General features: G+C 42.1%; 1 protein-coding gene across 2 annotated transcripts in view; it reads left to right on the plus strand.

The window, feature by feature from the left end:
- The first annotated feature begins 12,327 nt into the window (after nucleotides 1–12,327).
- Nucleotides 12,328–26,238, plus strand: part of grid1b (glutamate receptor, ionotropic, delta 1b) — a 468,957-nt gene continuing 455,046 nt past the window's right edge. Inside the window, exon 1 of one of the 2 annotated variants that reach the window (XM_032574010.1) lies at nucleotides 12,328–12,772. In XM_032574010.1, the coding sequence (XP_032429901.1) occupies nucleotides 12,691–12,772 (82 nt within the window). In that variant the 5' untranslated portion in view covers nucleotides 12,328–12,690. The remainder of the gene's footprint in view (nucleotides 12,773–26,238) is intronic. The other variant, XM_032574011.1, reaches the window with a different exon arrangement.

A 26,238-nucleotide genomic window follows, 5' to 3' on the forward strand; every position in this document is an offset into this window, starting at 1 on the left:
ACTCTGCCTCTGCTTTGAAGAACAAGGCCACATTTTTGTCTGCGCCAACAATCAATACCCCGCTGATCAATAGGCATCTTTGAAATTGACATGCAGAGCTGAACCATGAAACTTGGTGACAACTAGAACTTAAAAACTTTGACTGAAAACATGCACATATTAGATCTGGTAAGTCTAACTTTTAAAGTAGTTTGTTAACAATAAAGGACGTGTTGTGTCTCGTCACAAAAACTGGACCTGGACCGCTGTAAATCGTTGATTTTAGAGTTTTGTTCTAATATCCTTGGGTAGTTTTGATATTTTTCATTGTAGGATTGCTCTCTTTAAAATGCGTCGCACACCTGCTCAAGGAGCCATGTGTGTCCTCGAGTCGCCCTTCAGTCTGCAAATGAAAAATTCAGGAAATGAGAGGAAGCGGCTTCTCTCGTGGCTCAAGTAGTGAAAATATCCTCATAAGGAAGTAAAAATCATAAGTTTTACTGCTAATATTGCTGTAAAACTTTGATACTCTTCAGAGAAATGAAACGGATCATCCCCGGGACAGTTTAATAACCGGTCACATGAGTGTCTCTCGTCTGTAAAATTGACTGGAAATGTATTTCCTGTGAGGCGGACGGACAGAAGTGACTACTTTGTGGAACACAGTCAGACATAATTAACAATCTCTTGCTTGATAAAAGTAAAGAGAACACCAGCATGAAGATTGAATATTGTAGTTAATCTCTTCAGATTTTTTGCTAAAACAAACATTCACCCATGAATGAATGTGTCTACACATCTACAAGACAAAGGTTTAAATCAGCAGGTCCATCATTGTTTCTTTTCGCTGTCCTACCATTCAGCTGTGCAGAACGCTTGGGTGGACCTGGCTCCGCCTTCGAGTTGTATCTCCTCCTTGTAGTTGCAGTTTCCAAGTTTCAGAGCTTCCTCACAGACCAGCCCTTCCCCACTCTGCTCCTTCAGACTAGCCAGCAGCACTTAGCAAGCACTTGGCGGAACTACGCATTTGCTAATTTCATTACAGGAGCTACTTCTCAGTGCACGTAAAAAGGAGCGATATTATGATGACTTCCTGAAGACTGAGTTTGAAGGGGTTTTTAAAGAGACAGAGGCCCAATTTTAAGGCATGATCAGATTTCTTTTAAATCACATTTTATATATGTAGCATTTTATAACAGCAGACGTTGGCAGAGTTGCTTAATAGAGCTATAAAATGGTTTAAGAACACATAAGACGTCCCCTTTGACAATTTGTTGATGGCTTTTCATCTTTAATTTTTCAGCAATGTTGATATTCTCTTAGATGAAAGTCAAACTTATGTTTTTTTTTTTTTGTAACCCCTCCAGGGGGTCTTTTTGTGGGCTCTAGTGTCCCTTTTTATGAAGTAGGCTGACAGGAAACAGGGAAGGAGAGGGGGGAAGACATGCGGCAAATGTCGCCGGGTCCGGGAGTCGAACCCGCGACCGCCGCGTCGAGGACTTGAGGCCTCCAAATGTGGGTCGCGCCAACCCCTACGCCACCACGGCACGCCCCAAACTTATGTTTTTAATCAAATTTTGGTTGTGATTGGCTCCTTTATGTCTAGGATATCTGCAGGCCTTTGCTTGAGGCAGAGACTGACCCCGAACCTTTGCTTGAAAATCATAACCTCAGATTTAAATTCTGTGCACCTTCCTATGAATTCAAATTTATATCGAACTTCTCAGCGAATAGCCACATAATAATTTTACATGCACAAGGAGTTATGCTGTCAGGCCCCAAGGACCTTTCTCTCCTTCCTGCCTGAAACTCTGCACTTCCTTTGCTCAGAGTATTTAGCTGCATTTTGTTGCTCTGTCTTTTTTACAGCTACGCTTTCTGTCCTCTGTAAGTCAGGCCTCTGTGACTAATGCAGTGGGTCCATGAGGAAGGTGGCCGTTACAGTGCAGTCCTCGCTGTGTGCCAATACTGCCTCTGTTTGTGAGGAGCCAGTGAGGCAGTAAATGGGTAGAATATAGGAAGAGAGAGGAGGCTAAACGAATCCTTGAGAGCTGGGAGGAAAGGCGGAGAGCGGTGAGCCGAACAGCAAGGCATAGAGCAGAAAAAAGAAATTAGATCCCGATCAGTATTAGCTTTTCAGATAAGATCCTTAATCTTCTACACAAGCGGGGCACACAGATGATTCCCACATTAATTTTTGGGTGTTTTTAAAACTTGACAAGTATTTCAGCTTTGGATACAGTCCAGAGAACGCCAAGCCCCTTCGCTGAATGGGTTTTGTAATACGTTTTTTTTTTTAAAAGTCAAAAACAACCAACTTTGGTTTTGTCCATTTTAAAAGTGGGACAACAGATTTTTTTTTTTTTTTACTGAAGGGCTCTCAAAAAGCCCAGAATATAAAGTTGTTTCTGTGCTGCACCTGATCTGGAACCGGCATATGAGCAGCCACCCAAAACTGCGGAGCGCCAACATGCCAGAAATACTTTGGATTTGAAGGAAAATAACTGATAAATCAATACTCAGTCATGAGGCAAAATTCATCACCACAATTGTTTTGATGGATAAAAAATTAAATGTTGCAAACTTCAAGGCTTTATATGTTTTTTTTAAATGTAGCATTGAATGCAGATCATTCACAAAATTCCCTTCATCCCTAAACCCCCCCCCACTAATCTAACTTCATCACAGTTGTTTCATCATAAGATGAGAAGCCGTGAAATAATCCTGCTAAACCCCTTGCTTTAAAAAGTTAAGTGACTCCAACTAAGTTGCATCAAAAGTTGGAAATGGCCCGACACTTTCCACAGCTATCAGTTTTCACTATTTATCATGGTGATGTTTTCCCCGTTAAGGTTTTGGATAATGTGTTTTTCCAGACTGTATTTCTTTGGTTTCTGCTTCAAAATGACTCAACATTACATTTTTATGACCTGTTTAGCTTGGCAAACGCTAGAACTTCACGTTTTCTTGGAGCAGTAAAAACATAACATGTGAAGAAACAAAAATAATCCACCGTCAACACGTTTGGTGCGTTCGCTGATCAAACGATCAGTTTTGACAATCCGATCTATAATTTCAGCTTCAACCACACAACCAGATTTGAAACCAGAGAACATAAACAAGCTATATTTAATCAGCTTCAAACTCTTTGTGAGCTCACTGCTATCCTGCATGTTTCAATACAAAACTTGTATGAATCCAATCAGCGTGGAACAGATGTTCAATATGTTCAGCCGGGCTAAATGTTGTCTTCTCTGCTCATGTGGAGCACGTTTGCTTCAGTAAAGCTGATAATGAATTATATCGAGCTGCTGTCTGCTCCTCATCGACTGCAGTCAGACGCCGAACCGACTTTAACCCGAGGCGATGAGCTTCACTGAGCTTAGAAGCAAACTCTTTCCAGCACCTTATCTGGGAGTATTCGCCCTCTCCCTCAGCGGAAGGCATCTTTTAATTTGTGATGGAGAAGCAAGCTTTGTTGGTGTCCGGAAGCCACAAATGTATTGTTTGATTTTGAATGTGTTGTTTCAAAACCCAAACAAATACCTTCATGAGCAAGTCAGAAGAATTTGAGTGATCCAAGTGAATTCAGCTGATGGTTTTCTTGATCATTTTAGGGGCAGACGTTTTCTTTTACAGTGTTGTCTTTGTGTCTTTTGTCTGGTGTGACTATTTCAACTGAAGCAAATTTAACAAAGTGGCTTTTATGGCAGGGTGGGAAGAAGAAAGCTCTTAGTCAAAAAAAAAAAGTCAGACCAAAGCCATGTCGGGACACAACGAACATATGGACAAATGTTCTCTGGTCAGCTTAGACCAAATAAAAAATTTAAAGTTACATGGAAAAAAAAAACAACAACCCTGTGTTGAAAACCAAAACATTGAACAAATCATACCTGTCAAGTCTCCTGTTTTGGCCAGGAAACCATTGGTTTTTTTTACCCCCCTTTTCCCGCTGTGCTATTTTCCCGTAAATATCCCGTATTGTGCCCCCCACGCTCTCACGTTAGTTCCGACGCTTGTTTTTGATTAAACGTTTATTTAACCGGTAAAAACGCAATACAATCATGTTAGAGGTTGAGACATTTATTCTTCATCTTCCCTTTCATGATTATTCTCAACTCTGTGTTGGTCGATCACATAAAATCAAAGCTGGTTCAAGTTTTTATGGGGCTTTTAGAAGGGGTAGTATTTTTGAGCCATCAACCAATTAGCAGGGCAACATTCATTGTTTTTGCTCAGCCATTTGTGTGTTTAACCTAATTTGACCTAAGTTATTATAAAGGCAGTGAGCCAACGACAGCTTCTGTAAACATACCAAAGTAAATCTGGTTTTGAAGGACCTTTTCATTTAGTGTTGCAGTTTTGTACTGCCTTCAGCCTTACAATGCAATGACCCTAAAGGTCCTGTGGAGTCAGAAAAGCGTGGGCCAAGTTTAGTTGGTCGGACTATAAAGCAACCAAAAGCAATTTTTTGTCTTGATGTAGTTGAGAACGATTCCATTGGGCCAAAAATGTAACCCAAGCACCAAAAAAAAAGCACCAAAACAGAGATTGGAACATTTCCAAAAGTAATTTTCTATCTCTTTTCCATCAATTCTAGTATTTGCAAAGATAACTTTGATGACAACAAGTGGAGGAGGGCCGTGTCTCTGTTATTAACTTCCTTTCAGTTGGGTGATGAGCTAAACAAGAAACCATGCGCAAGCACGATTCTTTTCACCGAATAACTTCATTTAGTCTCCATCAAAACAAATGAACGTCTAAGATGAGAAACCGTCATAAACGGGTGTCTGGCACAAACGCATCTGTTTAACTAATGTTCTGTTTTCGTTACCTTTGGGAGGGTCTGTGTTAAATGCTGGAAGATATTCAGTTGCCGAGTTGGACGATTATGTGGATAATGCGGGCCAAGTGATTGCAGGACGAAGGAAAGCAGCTTAAATAGGTGATTTCTCAGACACCAATCTGCATAAAGGCACATTAGGTTTCCTGCGGCATGTTTTATGAGCTGCACAACACAGGATAATATCAGGCCATTTCCAAAACGTAGAAAAAGGAAAGATATCACAGAAATATCCACACATCTAATTTATTTTCCACAGCTTCTTCTGGGTGAAGGTGCAAGATCAAAGCAGAGATCAAATAGTTTAAAGGTAACATAATGAGACATAAGGAAAGCATCATAGCTTAGACAAAGCATTTACATGTACTGCATAAAAAGGCATGTTTTTGTCTCATGTGGACTTCCTTATTGGTTATACTCAGTCTTTTGCAACTAAAGCTTGACTTCCTCAAGAGTGTCAGATTTCAAAAAATCCTTAAAGTATAAGGCTTGATGAATTTAGCTAAATCTGGAAGGTTCAATTGTTTCGGGAAAATTTAATCTCGGCGTTTCTTTTGACTGCTGAATCTTTAAACCTTTAGGCATGAAGCAGCAAATCATATATGCATTCTTGTGATTTCATTAAGCTGGATAGTTTATAGATTGCAATTCAGCACGCCATTTATCTGCATTTGGAGCCTCAGAGCTCTGTAGAAGCTACAACGATTTAAAAAAAAAAGCTTTCAGCATTTTCATCAATTAAAAGTTTGTTTCCTTTCTACATTCTTCCTCTAATTGTCTCCATCTTTGCTGTTCTCCACCGCTGCCTCTTGTAGTACAAATCAGACTCAAAATTCATTCCACACCTCAGGAAAGGATAAACCAGTGGTTTTATTGATGATCAAAATGAGAGAGATGATGAGCAACTTCACATCAGGAGCGTCTTCCAGGTCACACTCTGGGAGATAGACTGTCGAGTGTCTGGCAGTGTAAACAGGAAGTCGTCAGGAAATGGCGAGTTACCTGCTACAGGTGGTTTCTGAGTTGATCCCCTTAAGAGACTCGGACTCCAATTGACTTGAACCCTCTCTGATTTAAGAATCAGAGACTAGAGAGTATCCTTTAACACGGGATTGTTTCGCCCACAGGACAATATAGAAGAGACCCCTCTACATGGTGAAAACCAGGAAAGATTACATCGCAGAGTGCAGCAACTTTGATATACACTCCGTATTGGCAAGGTGAGAAAGACTAAATACACATACACACTATTCCAATGGTCAGAGTTCACCATGGGGAAGGTAGGAGTTTCAATGTTCAATAGCCAAAGGTTTTGGAAACAGTCCAGTGCAGAAACAGGGCAGGCAGGATAGATACGGTTTCCGTTTAAGTTTTTCCAATCAGGTCTCTGTGGGAGAAGACTCTGAGACAGGCCAAGAGCTGACTGGGGAGACGGGGACAAGAATATCTGGGATTTTCTCCTCCATGGCTCTGTTTCCTCTGTGTTGAAAGCAGTCACCCAAAGGATTTTAACCAAACAGTCCTAATTTTCACAACAAAAAAAACAACAACTGAAATTTATTTATTTAGTTAGTTCTTTATGTTTGTAACAGCAAAGATTAACCAAAACTACTTTAAGCAGTCAAACTTTCAGCCTTCAGTTTATTTTTGCTTACAGCTACGGAGCACCAGTGGTCCGTCTTGGACCATAATTGATTGGACAAAATTTAAAGAATTGTTCCAAGAGAAGAAAAAAGAAAGAAAAAAAGAAAAACTTCAGCTATTACTCTGAACAGTATTGGTTTTTATGCCTGAACTTTTGTCAGAAATCAGCTCAGACTCTCAAACTGTTATTTCTGTTTTTTTTTAGTGCACCACCATTACTCAACCAGGCTGCAGATTGTTTTCAGGAGGGAAGTTTGGACTTTGAAAGAGAACAACATCTTTCTTTTTTTTTCACAGATTGTTCAAAGACCATCATCAGACCAGAAAAAAAAAAAACAAACAAAAAAAACGATTCTGACTGGAGCTCCACAATCAGAACATCTCTGTTCTTTCTAAAAATAAATATGATCAAAACCCGTCTGATCTGAGACGAGACGGGATCATTTCAGATCAGATTTAAACCTGCTCGGTAACAATGGAGAATATTTATAGCTCCGAAACCGGGGGAAAAAAAAGTTTTGTTTTTCATCTCAGCGCTGATGGATTCTGTCTGATGTTTCTGCAGCTCAGCCTAATCTGAGCGACACTGTTTGGAAGGTAGACTGCAGCCTCTCTGCGCCCCTAATCCACACCTCGCACAAACACATACGTTTTCTTTGAGCCTCATACGACAAATTGATTTATCAAGCTCTTATTGACTCTTTCCTCATGTTCGACCTTCCTGTCGGGACAAACCAGGGGCTTAAACACGATGTGATGAGAGATGTGATGATCGGAAAGCAGGGACTTGGCGTAAGCTCAACTAAACAGAAGTCAAAAGTAACACAGACGTTCACCTGAAGAGCACAAATCATTCAGTTTAAGTACTCCGTTATAATCTCTATGTTTTGGAACCCTGTTTCTGCAGAGTCTGCACCTCCTGGGCCAGAAGAAGAGAGCTCACCTTTGCTCTTGCTTTGTCACCTCTTTCTACAGAGATCACCCCCCTTCCCTCCACTCCCACCACCAGGCTGCTCAGCACCAGAGCTCTCTCTCCACAGACCAGGGCAGACGCCATGAAATTTTATTTTTTCCTGTTAAATCACCGAAATTACAGTGAGTTTAATCTGTTTGGTTTTTTTTCCTGTTTCTTTTTTCTTTTTTTTAGCCAAATATTGAATTTTCAAGTAGCACATTAACAAAGAATGTGTTTTATTCCCTGTCCATGCCAGCATTTCTAACATGGACACCTGACTGTGGCAGTGTTTATTATGAGTTAAATGAAATTTTACGTTCAGATTTATTTGCTTAAAATTAAAGTGGATTGCTTAATGTTGCAAATGGAGTTGTGATTGTGACTCCTCAATAATTTCTACTTATTAGAAATGATCATTTATTATGGACTTAAATATGTTTACAACTGATATGGTTACAACTCATGGTTTATAAAACCAAACACCTGAACTCTAATTCTTTTCTTTTAATAAAAACAAAATAAAACAGAAGTTAATATTATGCTTCACTTTGAAGTTTTTGTAATGAGAATAAGAGACGGGCACAGCCTTTAAGCCTGGATAAACGTGGCGCTGGACAAATTGGCATGGGCAGATCATTTCTCGATTTTGAGCTGCCTCGTGTGTGGAGTCCCCCAAGGATCCCTACCTGGTTCAAAGATTTCCAAAGTTTTTATGCTTCCTTTTGGTTCCCTTCGTGAACCTTCCCTCCGTTTTGTTTTTGCACAAATGTATTACAAAAAAAAGCTAAACTAAAGTCTCTGAAAAGGCATACTGGACTTTCTCAATGAAAGACATTTATAGATACCCAAATTCCCCCCCCACATGAATCTGTAAAGTTTGGCAATGACGCTTTTTCAGAACTTCATGTTTTGTGGTGACCAGTACTCGCCACAAAAACGACAAAACAGAGCATTTTTGAACAAGTAATGCAGATGTTTCAGCTGAGAATTTTTGCTGAAGTAAAATCTTCTTCTCCTTTAATCTGTTTTTTTTTTTATCTGTACATGATCACAGCATTTCATTTGAGCATCAGCCTTTCTCTGGTCGATGATCGTGTAAGATTCATATTTTTGCCTCTGCTCAGAGTCATTCGCCTGAAACCGTTGACTCAGTGTGATCTGCCTTTTCACGCTTTCTTTACGAATCTATGATGTTGCTGATCTTCAGCCCCTCAGCTTGCTCCTTCCCTCCATCATCCAAACACACACGTGAGCACACACACTCAGTAAATGCGAATATATGACGAGGCAATGAAAGCTGTATAACGACGCCACCTGACAGCCCATTAAACCGGAGAAGGATGAGGATACAATTAGATTGTCATCCACTCTAGAGTTACAGCCGACAAACCAGATGGATGGAAGTGAGGGGAAAAAAATAATAATAATAAAAGACGGGGGTTCTTGTCTCTGGAGACAGGCAAGATTTTTCATGGCGAGCGGGACGAGTCGTTGACAGGAGATCAAATGATTGAGAGACGGTGATTATTGGCTGTGATCAGCCGCGTCGTAATGTTCGGCTGCTGAGCTTAAAGGACGAGGAGCCGGGCGAAGTTTCCCTCTGGGTGAAATAAAATCCCTCCTCATCCTCTTGTCACTTCCTCCTCTGAAAAGACCAGACTTCACTTTGAATGGAGCGACAGATTTACAGCCCAGCCAACTGTGGTAATTCAGTCAGAGAGTGCAAATAAATGTTGAAGAGCCGCAGCAGCAGCAGCGGTGGCAACACATCAGGTTCCTTGAAAGCCTTGGCAGCCGAGGAGAGAAGAATGAGATGAATAATGAGGAATGAAATACAAAAAGATTAGTTTTAAAAAATATATATATATATATATATATATATATATATATATATATTTAGACTGCGAAGCTGCAGAGACGGGGTCAAAAGGCCAAAGTTTGTCACACAGCGACAGAAATTTCTTAACAGCAGCTAATGTTCCATGAACTAACTGATTCAGTCATTTATATGTCTTTAGTTTTGCAAAAATGTCATAGATTATGTTTTACAGCTGAAAGTTGTTTTTTTCTCACATCTTGTATGTAATGCATATGGTGATGTAAGCATTTTATTTGCAGTTTATCGATGCTGCTGAGAGTATGAAGATTGGTTAATTACATTAGAAATATCTTTGTAGTTTAACAAGTTTCCATGTCATGGTGGAAATAATTCACAGGAAACCCCCCCTGTGTGTGTTTTTAGGTATGATACACCTTGTAGTGACATGTTTCGGCCAGCAGGAGGTGTGATGCTCCTTTCATGAAGCTGACTGGTTCAGTTCAGTGGGTTAAAGATTGCGGTGGGCTTATTAACTCTCTCTGTGGGGTCTCACTCTAAACTTTTAAATATTTAAATGTCTGCTTTTGACTTGGCTCCTTCTTATCAAATAAGTTCAAACTAGGCTGTTTTCTCTTGCGCCGAAAACAAACAAACAACGACAAAAAGAATATCCAAAACTGGTATTAAGACATTAAAAAAGGAAGAAATACCCGATTTTAAAATCAACAAGACGCATTCTGTGATCAAAAAAACTAAACTGAAATGTTAAAGTTGCATGTTTTGGGTTTTTTTTCAGATGTTTGACGGGTGAAAATCAAAGGATAATCTTTCCTCTGGATAATCACATGAAGTTGGAATTGGAAAAAATACGCACTAATCTGCACTGATCAATCCAAACGAATCAATGGTTAATCTCAGATCACAATAGGTTCTTCTCAGTGAAGAAGATTGTTGATTAAATTCTTAGGGAAAACTTAAAAACAAAACAAAACAAAAAAACTTTTAACGTTTATTTGAAAGTTTGAAAAGTCATGAATGAGAAAAAAAACAAGAGTCTTAGAGATCATGGGTCAAACAAAGTTTCATCCGGTTCCGGTTGGGAGACAAGATCACTTTCCCGTCGGAGAATAAAGTCAAAATGCGTGTTAATGTTGGTCAAATTGATCCGCATCCGAAACTCTTGAGAGCTCACCGATGTTAATTCAAAGTGAAGAGCGGATGCGCGGACACGTCTTGGCCATCTGAGGAGCAACTTCACCCGAAAGTCTCTCTAGCCGAGTCCCCGCCTTTTGAATGAATCTGAATTATTGTCCATTCATTCTGAGCTGCTCCACTTAACCAGAACTAGATGCCGACATGACCTCTTTGTCTGCAGAAGTTGGCCCATTTTCTGTGGTGCTGTGATATAGATATCACCGTCTCACTGTCACCTTAAGAAACATAGAACTAAGAGCAGAAACCATTTTAAACAAGAAGAACCTCCATGTACAAATTCTAGTTCAATTACATGAAACATTTGGATTTGCTCTAGAAAAGGAAAGTTAAACTAATCACAATGTCAATCTTTTTATTTATTTATTTACTTTTCTCACCATCTCAGTTTTAAATGAAACTACATTAGTGGTGGTGGGTGAAGATCCAGAAGAGCTGTCCAGATGATGCGGTGGAAACCCGCATCATCATCATCTGACCGGACCGCGGAGCTTTCTCTCAGCATTTCACACCACACGTAGTCAAACAATTAAAAGACATTTCTGAGTCTCATTCGGTCGCAAGAAATATCCTTTAATTGTAAGGCCAGGTGCAGCACTCTCCGACTGACTTCTCCTCCTCTCCTTCTCTCTCTCTCTCTCTCTCTCCACGCTGCTGGGTAACAGTGCCGCACCGACAGCTGCTCCGCACCTGTAAAGGACATTACGGGACATGTCAGTGACGTCACAAACACACAATCGGCCAGAGGCTCGACTCTGCAGAAGGGGTGTGTGTGTGTGTGTGTGGGTGTGTGTGTGTGTGTGACCCTTCAGGGTTTGACCACAGCGACCTGTTGGGAACTCCTCCTCCTCCTCCTCCTCCTCCTCCTCCCACTGTCGCGGTTGTTCTCATCCATAGTGACGGTTTCACGCACAGAAACGCAAAAGAGCGGACACGTTTCCTCATATTCGGACTGATGAGAAGAAGAAGAAAACGATCGTGTCATTATAGAATGATTAAATGAATGAAGACTCGGGACAAAAAAAAAAAAAAAGAAAAATAAAGAAGGCTGATACAGAGGTTTGGTTCGGACCGTTCGCGGGCGCGTAACTGAGAACCTCTCCAAGGTGCTGAAATGGAAACGCAGCTTCACGCAGATTTTACGGAGGAGAAAACCGGTCATTCCGCACTGCAACTCCACACACACGAGGGGAGGGGTGGGGGGTCTAAGGGAGAAGCTGACAGCTTCCCGGTCTTTCCTTCCACCTTCATGTGATGGGATGGATGAAGCCGAGAGGTCAGATCTCGAACATTTACGCACAAGCACGAGAGTCACAAAGCACAGGCATGCGCGTCCCTGCGTAAATCCAACACATGCTACACTTTCTTGTCTGCGTAAAATTTCATCCCGATTTTCTCCCAAGAAGCGACTAATACTTTAAAGTACTGCCAGGTTCTGGGCGGGTTTTTTTTTATTATTATTTATTTTTAAAGAAAGTCTCAGCGCGGTTTCTTCTGCCCCCGAATGAACACCCGAAACCTTACCGAGAGAGCGAGCATCACCCCGGGGGCGACAGAACCTCTGCGCCTCCTCCGCGCTGCGCTGCGCTCCGGCTCCCATCCATTCCATCCCTCTTCCCTCCATCCCACCATCTCCATCTCCATCCCGCGCCTCTCTTTTCTCCGCTCCGGCTTCCAGCACCGGAGATAGATGCTCTGCAGTCACGTGGGTCGGCGGAGAGGAAAGAGAAGTGATGGAGAGAAAGGAGGCAGGGAGGGAGGGAGAGACAGAATGAGACAGAGAGGAAGAGAGAGAGAGAGACAGAGAGAGAGAGAGAGAGAGAGAGAACGTCCCTCCTCCTGCTCCTCCGCAGTTTGCAGTGTGTGATGTCTCAGACTCGGAGGGAGAGAGTCAGAGCTGCTCGTCCGGCGGATCTTCACCTCTGAAACAAATCCCCGGTGTCTCCTGTCATCCTCCCCTCCTCTTCCCCTCTCACCTCCCCGGCTTTGCTCCTCTCTGGAGCCCCTGGAAGCTTCTCCCTGTTATTTTTCTTCTTCTTCTCTCTAATCTCCTTCTTCAGCTCGACTTTGATCAACACTTTCTTCTGTGGGATTTAGTTTTCTGCTCATCACTCTCTCCCAACACTTCGCCGCCGCCGCCGCCGCTGCTCCCATTCGGATTTGCTCGCCAGTGAGGAGAAGAACCCCAAGAATCGGCGAGGTGGATCCGTGGATGCGCCTCTGGGGCTCGAACTGGAGATGGAAATGCTGATACTGTTATTTCATTCTTTGTGGATATTGCAGTGCAACACAGCGAGCGCCGACTCCATCATCCACATCGGTAAGAGAGCACCGGGGCTTTATTTTGGCGCTCAGCTGTGCGGGTTTTGGCTGCGGGGACGGAGTGGGATCTGGGGAATGTGGAGTGGTTTGTGCTGTTAGGGCTGCGGGTCCAGGCGGTCATTTCCAAACATCTCCGCATTGTAAAGATAACAATAATTAAAAAAAGAAAAAAAAAAGGTACTTACTCTGGTAGCTGACTGTCCTTCCGAGCCTGGATAACTGTGCGGAGGAAGAAAGGAAGGAGACTGTTGCATTCTGGCTCAGACGCACGCAGAGTGGAAGCTGATAGAGCGCCCCGCGCCCGGGTTGCGCCATCCATCCATTCATCCATCCATCCATCCATCCATCCATCCATCCTACCGTTCATCCGTTCATCCGTTCATCCGTTCATCCTCGCTTTCCTCGAACAGGCATTTGTAATTTCCACGCTGAAACCCGTCACACCCGCCCCTCCGTGGGTGTTTAGAGGGCTCCACTTTCTCCATCCATCCATTCTCCCTCCCCACCTCCCTTACTCTCCATCTCCATCTCTCCCACTCCTCCCCCTCATCTATAAGCGTGAACTTTCAGTTGGACGTGAGTGAAATGTTAATCAACTCCGGCAGAGGAAGTGATGACAGAGGGGGACAAACGGCGACTGTTCGGGCTTTTCAGGCGTCCAAGCGCCGGCCTCCCTTTCTATCACGTTATTTCCTGCTGCTTCAGTCCAGACACGGTTTCACTGAGAGAGAAAAAAAGAAGAAGAAGAAAAAAAAGAAAATGGTGAGAGCTCAGAGAGGAAGCAGTGGAGCTGGGATGGATGGAACGGAAGTCACACGCAGGCAGAGATGATCCAGATCCCCCCTGGTGTCCTGCAGCCAGAGCTTTGTGCCAGTGGCAGCAATGCGGTGGGCCATGGGTGCTGAAGCCAGTAGAGGGGAAGAGGAAGAGGAAGAGGAAGAGGAAGGCTGCAGAGTCATTCTGCAGAAGGTTACTCGTCCCCTCTTTAAGTGGTGGATGGAAAACAAACCATGAGGGAAGAACAATCAGCTCAGGAACAAGGCCTCCAAAGTCTGTGAAGTCAAACCTGGTGTTGCATGTTTTGGGTGGCGATGAAGTGAACACGGCCGGCCTGAGGGATAAGCACAGTTTGCGGCTGCTAAGGGCCGATTCCTAGCAGGGCCAGATTGAGATTGTGCTATATTTTAGCTATTGGTATTTTAAAACTTGAACTGTTTTTTATAGCTAAGATGCTGTGTTTCAACTATTTGAGAGAGGAAAGGCCATTTTCCACGAGGCTAACATAAAGATTGGCTCCACATCTCTAATTAGAATGATACAAAACCATCCATCCATCCATCCATCCATCCATTCATTCATTCATTCATTCATTCATTCATTGACCCTGTCAGCCTCCTCCAACACATTCTGGGGGATCATGTCTGGAAAACTTCCAAACCGAGGCCTTCAGTGAGGCTCTCTAACCACCTCGGTTTACTCCTTTGGCTGCGTGGGAGCATCAGTTCTCTGAGCTAGAACATGCTGTGGAGGATGCTGCTGCTTATGTGCAGCATCTCTTTCGTTTTGGTGACATCCAAGAAACAGCTTTTTGTTTGTTTGTTTGTTTGTTTTTAAGGTAGACTTTTGAATGTTATCACCTCAATGCGTTTTTAACCTCCATCATATCTGTTAAGGTTAAGATGAATGGCTAAAAATAGAACTAAGTTGCTTGAATTGACCAAAACAAGGAACAGATAACCAACTCTCCCATCTAAGCGGTTTAACATTTCCTAAGACACTAAACATTACCAAAGTGAGCAAATGGATCTAAAGGGGCCTTCAGCTGAAGGCTTTACAGGACTTTGGGGTAGCTATTTTTCTTTCTTACTTTCTTTCTTTCTTGCTTGCTTTCTTTCTCTTCCTCTTTTTCCTTCTCTCTTGTTGGCCGGATCCGTCCCTGTGTGGATGAAGTAGAAGTCCGGGGACAGGCTCGGATGTATGCATGGACAGATGGGAGGATATCAGTATCCCCCTGGGAGGAATCGGCATTCAGTGGGAACAACACAGAACAGTGATGTGGGATTATTACAAACACAGATCAGTAAATACAACAGATAAGCAGCCTGACCCCGGCATGCTGCTCTGTTGATGATTCATGGGAGTGTGAGAGAGATTTAAGACCTGCTACTGATACATTAGATGGAAAACTCTGCAAACATTGGAACCGGGAACTGAAACCCAAACAAGAGGCCCAATGTATGCTGTTTCTACCCGTTCCGACTGGGCGGGAGGATTCAGCTCCTACAGACTAGCCAGCAGCAATTAGCAAACACCTGGTGGAGATGCGAAGCTGCTGAGCTCATGATAGGAGCTACTTCTTAATGAAATGCTGGTAAAACAAACAAACCAAAAACATTTTAAAGGGTTGATAGAGGAGCAATGTTGTGCTCCTCTATCACAACATTGGAGTGTCGGAAGAAGAAGAACTTTGTTAAAGAGACAGAGACCCGATTTTAAGGCATTAACTTACAAAAGTCACATTTCTTTTAAGTCATTTGTTATATCACAAGTGAAGGTATCACAGTTGCTTGATACAATGTGACTAGAAAAGGAAAACACATAATACTGTCCCTATAAAATAGAATTCTCTTAGGAGAATGCTTATATCCGTTTAGTCTGAAATTTATCCTATTTTTATATGAGTGCTATCACTTTATTCACATCTACAAGTATTATAGGTGCTGTATGTCAAGACCGTTTAAGTGGAATTGAAATCTTAGATTACAATTGCTGTTATTTCTCCAGTTTGGTTGGTTGCTACAGCGGGCTTGTTTGTCGGCTGAGCATAACTCATGTCAGTCACTGCGATTATCCAGCTTCTGGTTAATTGAGACTTTCCCTTCCGGATCATTTAACAGATTCTGTTGGCTTGCAAGGAAGGTGAATTCATTTTCCACATTAAGGACGCCGTTGTGTGGTCACGCCAACGAAAATGCACTGGAGCTCTCGTCCTCAGAGCAGAGCAGCAGCGGTTGCTCGGCTGCGTTCGGGGGCTCTGTTGTTTCCTTCAGCCTCCTGACAGCCGGATCGACTTGGCAACGCGGCGCAGCAGGACCCATATCAGATGTGACAGTTTTTCAGCCTCTGCTCTGAACACCTCCCCCTCCGTCCACCCTCCTACTCCAGCATCTGTCTCGTCCAGCCGCGCTGGTGATCATCTGTGACGTTTCCCCGGTTTGTTTGTCCCCTCGTCTCCTCTGTCCGCCGCGGAGGATCAGCGGCAGGCGGGGAGGTCAGCAGCGAGGTGCTGGTAGGAGGGATGAGGAGGGGGCCGATTGGTAAAAGAGCTGATGCGCAATAAAATGTGGGAGCCGGGCCTTCAGTCAACCCAAACCCTTGACCACGCGGTCTGCTGCTGCGTTCAAGTGCAGCACTGGTGCAAAACCCAGCACAGTGAAGGTCCAAGAGTCTGCAAAATTATATCTGTGCAGATCCCAGCGGCAGCAGCTGCTTTCTCTAATTAGTTACACTCCCTGTTCTTTGGTTCAATGTGCATAAAATCAGTAAAAACAGCTGCTGTGTTTTTTTTAAATTATTTTTTATTTGTGCCTTGAAAGAAAAGCAGCGGTCGAGGAACATCAGAGAGTGGCAAACCGGAGCAAATCGGCTTCCAGTTCATTTCTGCCTTTAATTAGATCTCAGAGATCAAGTCGTCAGCTACAGGTACGTCCAGGACATCATGGGGCCCTCCGGTTGGTTTCTGGAGAACATCTTCTTCCAAAGAGGCAGCAGTGGACGTGATTATGGGAAGCAGACGCACAGCTGGATGTCAAACCTGAACAGACAACCCCACCAGCACTCGCAGATGGAGAAAACAAGCTGCATGCTGCGTGTTCTGGCCAAAAAAAAAAAAAAAAAAAAAAAGATGTTTTGTTTCAGAGCACCGTGTCAGGAGCTCCCCAGCAGTTCGGAAAATACCTTCCTTTTTTTAAATTTACATTGCGTCACTGAAAACACACAAGGAAAGCTTTGATAAAGCGCTTCAGAGATTTAAAAAATAAAAAAAAATCAGCAGAATACCTTGATTCCCAGCACGTCCTTGACTTGACAAGGTCAACGGCATTTGTCTTGATGTTTATGTCTAATTGAAAGGTCTCATTGATCCCGACTGAACCGCATCTAATTCCAATTCAAAGAAAACAAACACAAAAAAATACAAAAGCGGGTAAAATAAAAACATTTAGCAGTAGAAGCACTCGATTAATGAGATAAAACTGGGGGAAAAATTGGTAGATATCTGCCACCTGAGACATTAATTCAACTTTTAAAATATTTTGTAATTAAAGAATTTGCATTGTTCTTATGCTTTTCTAATATTTATTGTAGCTAAACTGTAAAAACATGAACAAATATAGTAATTCTATAGCTTACACTGTGTTCTTGTTGATATTTGCAGATGCCATATAAACAAAACATAAAGCAAAATATGTGTTTTTTTTTTTTTTTACCAGAGTTGGTTCTGTGAGTTACAGTTGCTACTCTGCTATTTAGAAAACAAAAGCATTAGGAGTTGCATGTAGTTTAAGTTTATTACATGGGACTTTTTGATTGGCTGTTGAATAATTAGCTTAATTAAAACCAACTTTTTTGAGCTTTACATCATATTATAATGTTATTCCCTCATCAAAACATACCTGGAGTGTTGCCTTGATTCTTTCATGCATCGCTGAGAAATCTTTTAATCTCCCATGGCAACCATTCAGCTGTGCAAAACGCCTGGTTGGACCTCTCACCACCTTAAAGGCTCAGTTTCCAAGCTCTTGAGCTTCTGCCTCACAGATCAGCCCTACTCCATGTCTTGCCCACTCAGCTCCTTCAAACTAGCCAGCAGCAATTAGCAAACACATGCTGTACAGGAGCTACTTCTCAGTGAAACGCTGGTTAATAGAAGAGCCGAAGGCGGAGTTTCAGAAAGAGAAGTAGTTTTTAAGACCCAATTTCAAGCCATTAAATTACAAAGTCAAAAATCTTTTAAGTCATATTCGATATATGCAGCATTGTTAAAACAAAGTAAAATAGTTAATTGATCGTGCTGTAAAATGGCACAATGTGACAAGAAAATACATAATACTGCCCCTTTAAAAGGTTGAAGAGCATTTGCTGTGTAGATTTCTGGCACACTGAGAGTAGCGCAGTCTTTTGAATGTCACTTTCTATTTATTTTCTGAATCTGTTTTTGAGTTGCCTCTCATTAAGTCCAGTAAAAGCATAAACATAGCTACTGGATTCAAAGACCTCTTTTTTTTTTTTTTTTGACGAAATGTGTCTTGTACGAAAGAGCTTAAAGGGGCTAGACTAGTGCCCCACTTACAATATTGCTTATACTGTGTTGTGATTATTTTCACTGGATTAATTAGTTCAGCCACTCAGCTTTGGCTCTCAGCGCACATTAAGCTGTGACTTGGTGCACATTTGGAAGAGGTAGTGTCGCGTTACGGTTTAAACTACTGACCCACATGCACAAAAACTCTCAGGAGACCAGCAAAACAAAAAACAAAAAGAAGATCATCAGGTTTATTGTTACAGGCGGAAAAAAGTCCAGACTTCTCAAGGTTCTGTGCAGGGAGGGAACTGCGAGGGCGACATAGAGTTGGGAAGAAGATTGTGATAATAAGGATGACGGAATAATCTTGCTGGAGGAATGAGAGCGTTCTGGGTTGCCGGTCTGTGTGGTAGTCGAGTCTTGGCTTGGAGGATGATGGCGGTTTGGATCTAAGCTGCTGACTGTGGTGGATGATCCAAGGGGAATTGTTCTTCCAGCGGTAAGACGTGGGTTCAGAGGATGATCGCAAGAGCTTTATTCCAGCAGGAGACGCAGAGAAATACCTTAGGAGGTAGCGCAAGGAAATAATTAGTGAGAGAGGGTCTGAAGCACATGGAAAACACGAGGAAAGACTAGAGGTACCACTTAAGCCAACACTCAGATGGAGAATGATCAGCAGCTCGCTCCTCTTATCCGCCAAGGCTGATGGCTGACGATCCGCAGGTGTGTGGGAGCGAACCTTCTCGTCCCCACCGTCTGGGAGAAACTTTCAGGCACCGGAAAAAGCACCACACAGACAGGAACAACCCAGTTCCCTGACAGGTAGAAGGACTTAACATCCTAAGAGTGTGAAGCTCAGTTCTACGGTGTCGGGCGAATCCTTGGTTCTGTGGCTTTCATGAACTTTTCAAGTCTATAAAAGTGCTGCGAACGTTTTCACACCTGTTAATTTATTTATTTTTTTTTACATTTTGCATTGCTGCATGCACAAATGTTGATGTATTTGGATTTTATGCAATAACCCAACACAAGGTAGCACAGGGAGGAAAAGAGTTTAAAGTTTTTTGACCAGTAAAAGACAGAACAGAGGAGAGTGCTTTTCTGTTCAGCAGCTGTTAACGGCTGCAAAACATTTGGTTCGTCTCTGTAGGCATAACAAATTTAGAGTCTGAAATTTTTCTTTAGTCCCCTAGGCTATCAATTTTCAAGTCTCTCAGTTGCTGATAGATCAGATTTTTGATTGGACCTTTTTTATCACATGAATATGATTTAATCTAAACTCTCCAACTGTGGCTCTTGGTTGTATGTTTGCAAGCTACAAGCATTATCAAAATAAATGGAGTACAAAAGCAGATCACACTATTGAGGTTTTGATTTGTAAAAAAAAAAAAAAACTAAGTTATAATAAAAATCCACTTTACAATTATGTACTTCCCTTGCCTACTGAAATGAATTGCAGTCGGTGGTTCTAATATGATGAAATGTAAAAATGTGGTGTGAACACTTTAGTGAAGCCCTACCTGCATTACTTCAGCCTGTAATTGGGATTGTGTTTAGCTGTTTGTTTCTCTACAACAAAGACCGACCTGGGAATGGGGGTAATTAGAGAGTTAAGAGTGATTTTTATTGTAACTGCGTCGTAAAGCCAAAACAATGAGCTGCAGGAAGTCGAAAAATCAATGGCGCCCGGCCTGCGAGGGAGAGCTCTTACACCGCATGCAGCCATTTTCATTTGTAGTTTAATTATTTGTTTCACAGAAAGGCACCCAAGATGATCCAGTCGGATCCTGAAAGTAGAAAAAAAGCAAATAAAAAAACAGGAGATAAATTCTGTAACAGATCAGCGGTTAATGTATTCAGCGCGAGAGCTGCTATCAGGTTGTGGAAGTGTTGCTATCTGCCTCACAGAAGCTGATACCACTCAGGTTGTAGCTCTTTGTTTCCCACCTGGGCAGTTTTCCAGTTCAGAAGGTCCCCTAAACGCCCCTCAGGCCAAGCGGATAACAAGTCACTTTTTATAAAGAGCCAGAGGAGGAGAGATTAGCCCGTCCCATGAGCCAGGCAGCTGACGAGGGATGATTTACGGCGCCGCTGTAGTGGCTAGCAGAAGGAGAGCCTGCGTTTGCGGTGGCTGGTTTTTTGGAAAAGGCGAGCTCGAACTGCAGGAATCCAATCTGTTGAAGCTGGCAAAGCAAATGAGCAGCTGCGGCCTTTTCTCGCCCCGCCGCTAAATAAGATAAACTAACCGGGTTAGGGAGGAACGCAGAAAGCTTCCCGCGCCTTCTCGGTAAGGGTCCCGGCAAAAGCCCTTTACCTCCACCGCCTGCACAAACACACAGATGCTGAGATGGACGCGACAGCCGACGAGTGTTTGACCCTGAGAAAGGCATTCAAATACTCTAGCAAGCAGCGTTAGCCTTCTTTCTAATTCACAGTGACAAACACGCAGATGCAGACTGTGTGGGCAGAGCGAGAGGAACGGGCTCAGAATGGAAACTGCTTTGACTAATAACAGGTTCCACAAAGATGCTCTTATGTTTTTATCCCTGAAGCTGTGATGACGAAGCCTATGTGGTTTGTTCTGAGTGGAAGTGGACATGGGGAAAAAAATTTGTCTCTGAGAATTAGACTGTAAAATCAGATTTTTCAGATCATATTAAAAGATTCTCTCTGAGTTTAAACTTACTGAGGCTTTCTTTGGTCGGACAAATGGACTGCTGATGAGTAGATAGTATTAACTGACTGGTTCAATACATCAATAACATCGCTCCTTATGGGGAACCGGGCTATTAAACCATCATCCTTCTGTAGTCAGATTCAGATTCACACACTCTTATGCAACAACTGACGAGAGGTGATTCATTTACAGTTTCATACGCAAAGATAGAGAAATAGTAACAGATGGAGACGTCACTGCAGTTTCTAATTTGGCATTTGATTCAATATAATTTGATATAAATTGGACCGGGTGGTTGGAGAGAGCCTCGACTTGCCAATTATCTGATTTTTGAGGGTCTTTTGTTTATATTTTTTGACTGACTGGAATTTGTTGATTGTCACTATTCTGCATTCTGAAGCGAGTACATGCAGTCTCCCTAACCGCATTCTCTACAACACCTGCCATGAAAAGCCATCGCTGTCCCTATAATAAGAATCACATAGAGAATGTCTGTCAAAAAGGCAAATTAGAAACTAACTCACTGCGGGAGTAAAGCCAGTAAAACAGACATTTGGAGGGAAGCAGAAAGGCTATCAATACCATTTGAGGGTGGAATCAAACATCCAACCCCGCCCCCTAACTCACCCAACACGCCCCAATTCATCGTCTGTCGATCTCAAACTCATTTGCGCAAGTGCTAAAAATAGTGTATGATTTAAAAGAGAATAACAAAACGTACAGATAGCGTCTAGAATTTTTTAGCATACATAGCTCAATCACATTTTGTGGTTCTGGAACAAATTGTGGAGTGATATGATCCCAGGACTTTCTCAGATTTGCAGCATAGCTGGCAATGTTGAGCTGGAAGTCAGGGGTTTCAAAGTCATCATGGTGCAGGTCTACGAGCCTGGCTACACTACAGTACATAACCTGGCTCTGTGAGAATGTTACGAGTTTAAACTGTCTGTAAGAATCTCCACTGGTTCAATAAATCTTTTCTCAGTCGTCTCAGATGGAAAAGTTTGAGTGAAGCAACTGAAAATCTCAAAAGCTTCCCATTATCCCATATCATGCCTTGATCTAAATGACATTTAATCACCTAATTTAACCTCATAAAAGCCTAATGGATTGCAGTCATAACAATTCATCCTTCTTGTCTTTCTTCTTTAACCACAAATGCTTTTCTCTGCTAAATTACAGCCCTTTCACCCAAGAAACCCCAAGTGAAAAGTAAAAGCTATGCAAACATGTCATCTCTCTGGAACGTAATAAAACAGCGACTGCCAAGAAGTGAGTGCTGATGTTAGACTGAGTAAGTATTAAAACAAGACACAGATCTGTTAATATTTGAGCAGCAGGAATCAGAGCAACACTTATTTTTTAATGTTTGGAGATGTACATTTAGTACTTTCTGTCTGCAGCTGCAGTTATGTAACGTGCTTATTTTCAACCATTTTCTACAACATTCCTATTTAACAGCAGCTTTTCACCCTGATTGTCTCCATAAATACAGCCTGCATGTTTGCAGATAGCATTAGGTAGGGTGTTGTGTAATCAGTGGTTTTTTTTTTCTTCCTTTCTGTAACTTTATTTGTGAGACTGACATGCTGTGAGTGGAAAAGAAAAAGTGTCAAACGATGTGGAAAATAATTGCTTCTATCTTCTGATGCTCTCGTCTGCAAGCAGAATGCCTGAGTTAACAACCTACCTTCTTATTTGCTGCTGTTGTTCCTGTTTTGTCCGTGAAGAGCTTTAAGCTTTGTTAAGCCAAAACACGGAAAGAAGGCCCGGCTATGTTGAACCCGCTTAGCAAGTTGCCCCATTGGACTGGACGTTCTTGATAAAGTCTTGCTCCAACAAATTGATGCAATGGCTAAATTAGCTTCTCAGCATGACCATTTCTGGTGTGTTGGGCCAAGGAAAGGTCTAAAACAAGAAGGACACGGTCCTTAAAGACTGACTTTAAACAAGACTGGGCAAAACTATGGGGTCCAAAACAAACTTTTGTAACTCACAACCCATGGATGCAAGAAAAGCGTGATCAATGTACGAATAGAGAAGAAGAGAAACCAGAAAAAGGGACCTTACTGTGAGAAAATCAGGTCAAATGCAGAAAATGAGCATAAATCGTTGCTATGGACTGGATCCCTCGCCCTGATGCATCACCTCCACTCACACACTCATGCATTATAAATAATGTTTGGGAGCTTAGTGAATGCATTTGCGGTGAGTTTAGAAGTCAAAGATCTTTTAAGCTCGTGAGCAGCTCTGTGTAAAACCTGCTGACTTCAAAACAACGTATTGAACCTGATAAAACAAATCGTGAAGATTTGCCTTTATTATTACAATCTTTAACGTTTGTATTCTGGGTCCCTTTATTCAGTTCTGGACACAGGACCCTTTAAAGACACGGCGCAGCATCTTTTTAAAAAGCCTTGAAGATTTTTGAATTGCCAAATCTTGATTAGTATTCATACCCTTGGCTTAATGTTTTGTTGAAGTACACTGAGCAGCAATCACAGCCTCGAATCTTCTTGAGTACGTCTTTACAAGCGTGGCACACCTCTTTGGAGAGTGTCACATTAGTCTTCTCCACTGGTCCTTTCACACTCAGTCACGTTTGATGGGCAGTGTCATTAGAGTACCGGTTTTAGACGTTCAGTTTGACTTGAGTCTGGGCCACTCAACAACAATTACTGATGGCTTCTGAAGCCGTCCTCTTGTCGTCTTGGCCGTGTCCTTCATGTTATTGTGCTGGAAGATGAATTGTTGACTTAGTCTGAGGTCCAGAGCATCGTGGGACAGTTTTTCTTGAAGAATCTGTCTTGTTTGGCAGCCAGAGGGGATTGATGCCTCGAAAAAGGAAACGTCCTCTCCCAATAAAACTGAGAACACAGAGCTATGAGGATGTTTGTACGTTGCCACAGATGACCCAATATGTTCTCATCCTGGTTCTTTCTTGGTTGGTGGTTGATCTGAAGCACACTGTCAGCCGTCAGACCTTATTTAGGCGAGTGTGTTTAATTCCAAATTATGTTTGATCAGCTGAATGAAATCAGCTGAACAGGTGGACTGCAGTCAAGCTGAACTAAACATCTCAAAAATTTCAGTGGAAGTCTGACGTGCCTTAACGTTTTGAGTTAAAGCACATCAGCCTTCGTATAAGGGTTTGATTAGTTATAGTTCCCATCCCAAGGATCTATAATTTGAAGAACTTTGTGACTTTTGATTGTCTTTCTCTTGGTGAGTTACATAAGGAATTATCCTACCTCCTGTGTTCGACATATTTAAGGTTGCCATGATGTCATTCATCATGTGGAACCTGATGAATTACAAACGATGTGGAGTTTTCATCATAGGATGCCGTTTGTTAGCTTAACAGCACCTCCCAGCTGCAGAGGTACAATAGATCTTAATATCTGTCATTTTATCCCCTACATGAAATGAATCCTGTTTGTTTCAGCCAGCCTGGCTGATCATGTCTCTAATTTCAGCAGATGCACGTTGCATTTGCATAACCCTCGCTGAAGGTGATGAGTTGGCAGTCAGTCAGGAGAGAGAAGTGCGAAGCATCTTGCACTGGAGATGGGAGAGTAAAGAGTTGGGCTTCGTGTTTAGGTTTTACAGCTGTCTTTCTGCTGGCCGACAGCGGGGAGGAAAACATATGGGATCCAGGCGTAAACAGGGGAAACAGACTCCCAGACCTGGTCTGCAGTGTTCCAGCGGCATCGTCTTCGATGTTGTGCAGCGGGCGTCACTGATTTGGGTGTTTAATTATGAAAACAGCTTTTCATAAATCCACAAAGTTCCAACCGCCGTAAATCCACTCATTGTTGTTGTGCTCAGTCTTTGGCAGCGTTTTAAACCCCCACAGTATTTCACTTTAAGCGTGTTCTGGCGCAGGATCAGAATAATTCTGCTTAAGCACAGTGAACCCTGAAGGCTAATCTGTCACAATAACGCACCTCGACCGGCCGACAGCAGCTTATATCATATCTGCGGTGGTAGACCTGCTAAATGGAGCCTTCCCTCTTCAGAGGACCTCTATCTGAGTGGGAGGATTTCATGATAAGTGCCTCTAAATTGCAGATGTGTGTTCAGGTCACATTACACCAGTGCTCTGCCTCACATTTAACTCAATTAAAGCTGACATGGCTGATGGGCTCAGGGATGCCTCCGCTCCGGTGGACCCATCTAATACCAGCAGGTCACCAATGTTTTTTAAACACTTTTCTTCCTGGAATGTAACATCCAACTGATAAAAGGTAATCGCAGGGGCATAGACTTCGAAGACAACCCAGCCACCAAGCAAAGAAACTAACTTCAGTTTCTTCAAATTCTCTTTTCAAGCTGCTTTCAGTTGAAAAAGTATTTGCCTCCTTTCAGAATTTGTCTATTCTTCTGGGGTTTTTTTTGTCATGCTTCAAATGTTTCAGATCATCAACCGTATTTTAATATGAGATAACCTGGATAAACAATTTTTTAAAAATGCTGTTTTAAAATGTATTTATTTTATTTGCTAGGGGTGAAAAACTATTCAAACTAAATGATTTACGTGAAAAAGCAATTGTTCCACAATTGCCACCAAGCATTTGTGATAGCTAGCAATAAATCTTTTCCATCAGAATTGTTTTAATTCAAACACATTTAGGGGTTTTTGTGTTAAGTCAGAAGGTTTTGGAAACAACTATATCTACATATAAGACCAGGATACCTTTTGGTATTAATAAAACCATAATTAGGAAGATATTTTTGTACTACCTCTGGTTATGTTTGTCTGATATTAAAGTCAATTCAATGATTTGAAACATTTTAGCATGACCAAAAAATTCAAAGCAGAAGAAATTTTTGAAATGTGTTCATTGGTTTTGATAACCGGTTCTGTAAAGTTTATTTTTATAGGTTGGACATAGTTTTTCTCTTGAGTTGAGTTCAAGTAAACGAACAAGGAAAGGCTCAGTTCTTGTCTTTTGTTCTGGAAATATTTAAGCGTATCCCGGTGCTGTTGTTAATATTATTATTATTATTATTAGATGTTTGAACAGGCACAGCAGAGCCATCAGCGGTGTAGATCCACTCATAAATGAAGTTAATATATTATCCTGGTCAGAAGTCTGGTCATGCCCAAAGCATCACCTCTAATTACCCTGCGGCTCTACTTACCGTTGGCTCAACCCTACAGCAGACTTTGTCCCAGGCTGCACAGCCGTCCCACAGCCGTTCATCTGTACTTCTTCATGTACTATTTTCAACTCTCAGTTTGATCCTGTGATTTATTCCTCATCCTTTTTAAATACTCTTTTTAATCCCACTCATCCTACTCACCTCTGATGTAATGCTAAGCCTCTTTCTTTAGACTGCTTTATGACATTTTGCATATCATTCCGCCTTCTTTCAAAGTTCTTTCCTCCCAGTATTCCTTCATTCTTCTTCTTCTTCTTCTACACTTATTACATCCCACTCATCCGACCCATTTCTCTTAATAACTGTTTCTTTGCACTCA

Source organism: Xiphophorus hellerii, chromosome 10, assembly GCF_003331165.1.
Source record: "Xiphophorus hellerii strain 12219 chromosome 10, Xiphophorus_hellerii-4.1, whole genome shotgun sequence".
Taxonomy (NCBI): Eukaryota; Metazoa; Chordata; class Actinopteri; order Cyprinodontiformes; family Poeciliidae; genus Xiphophorus; species Xiphophorus hellerii.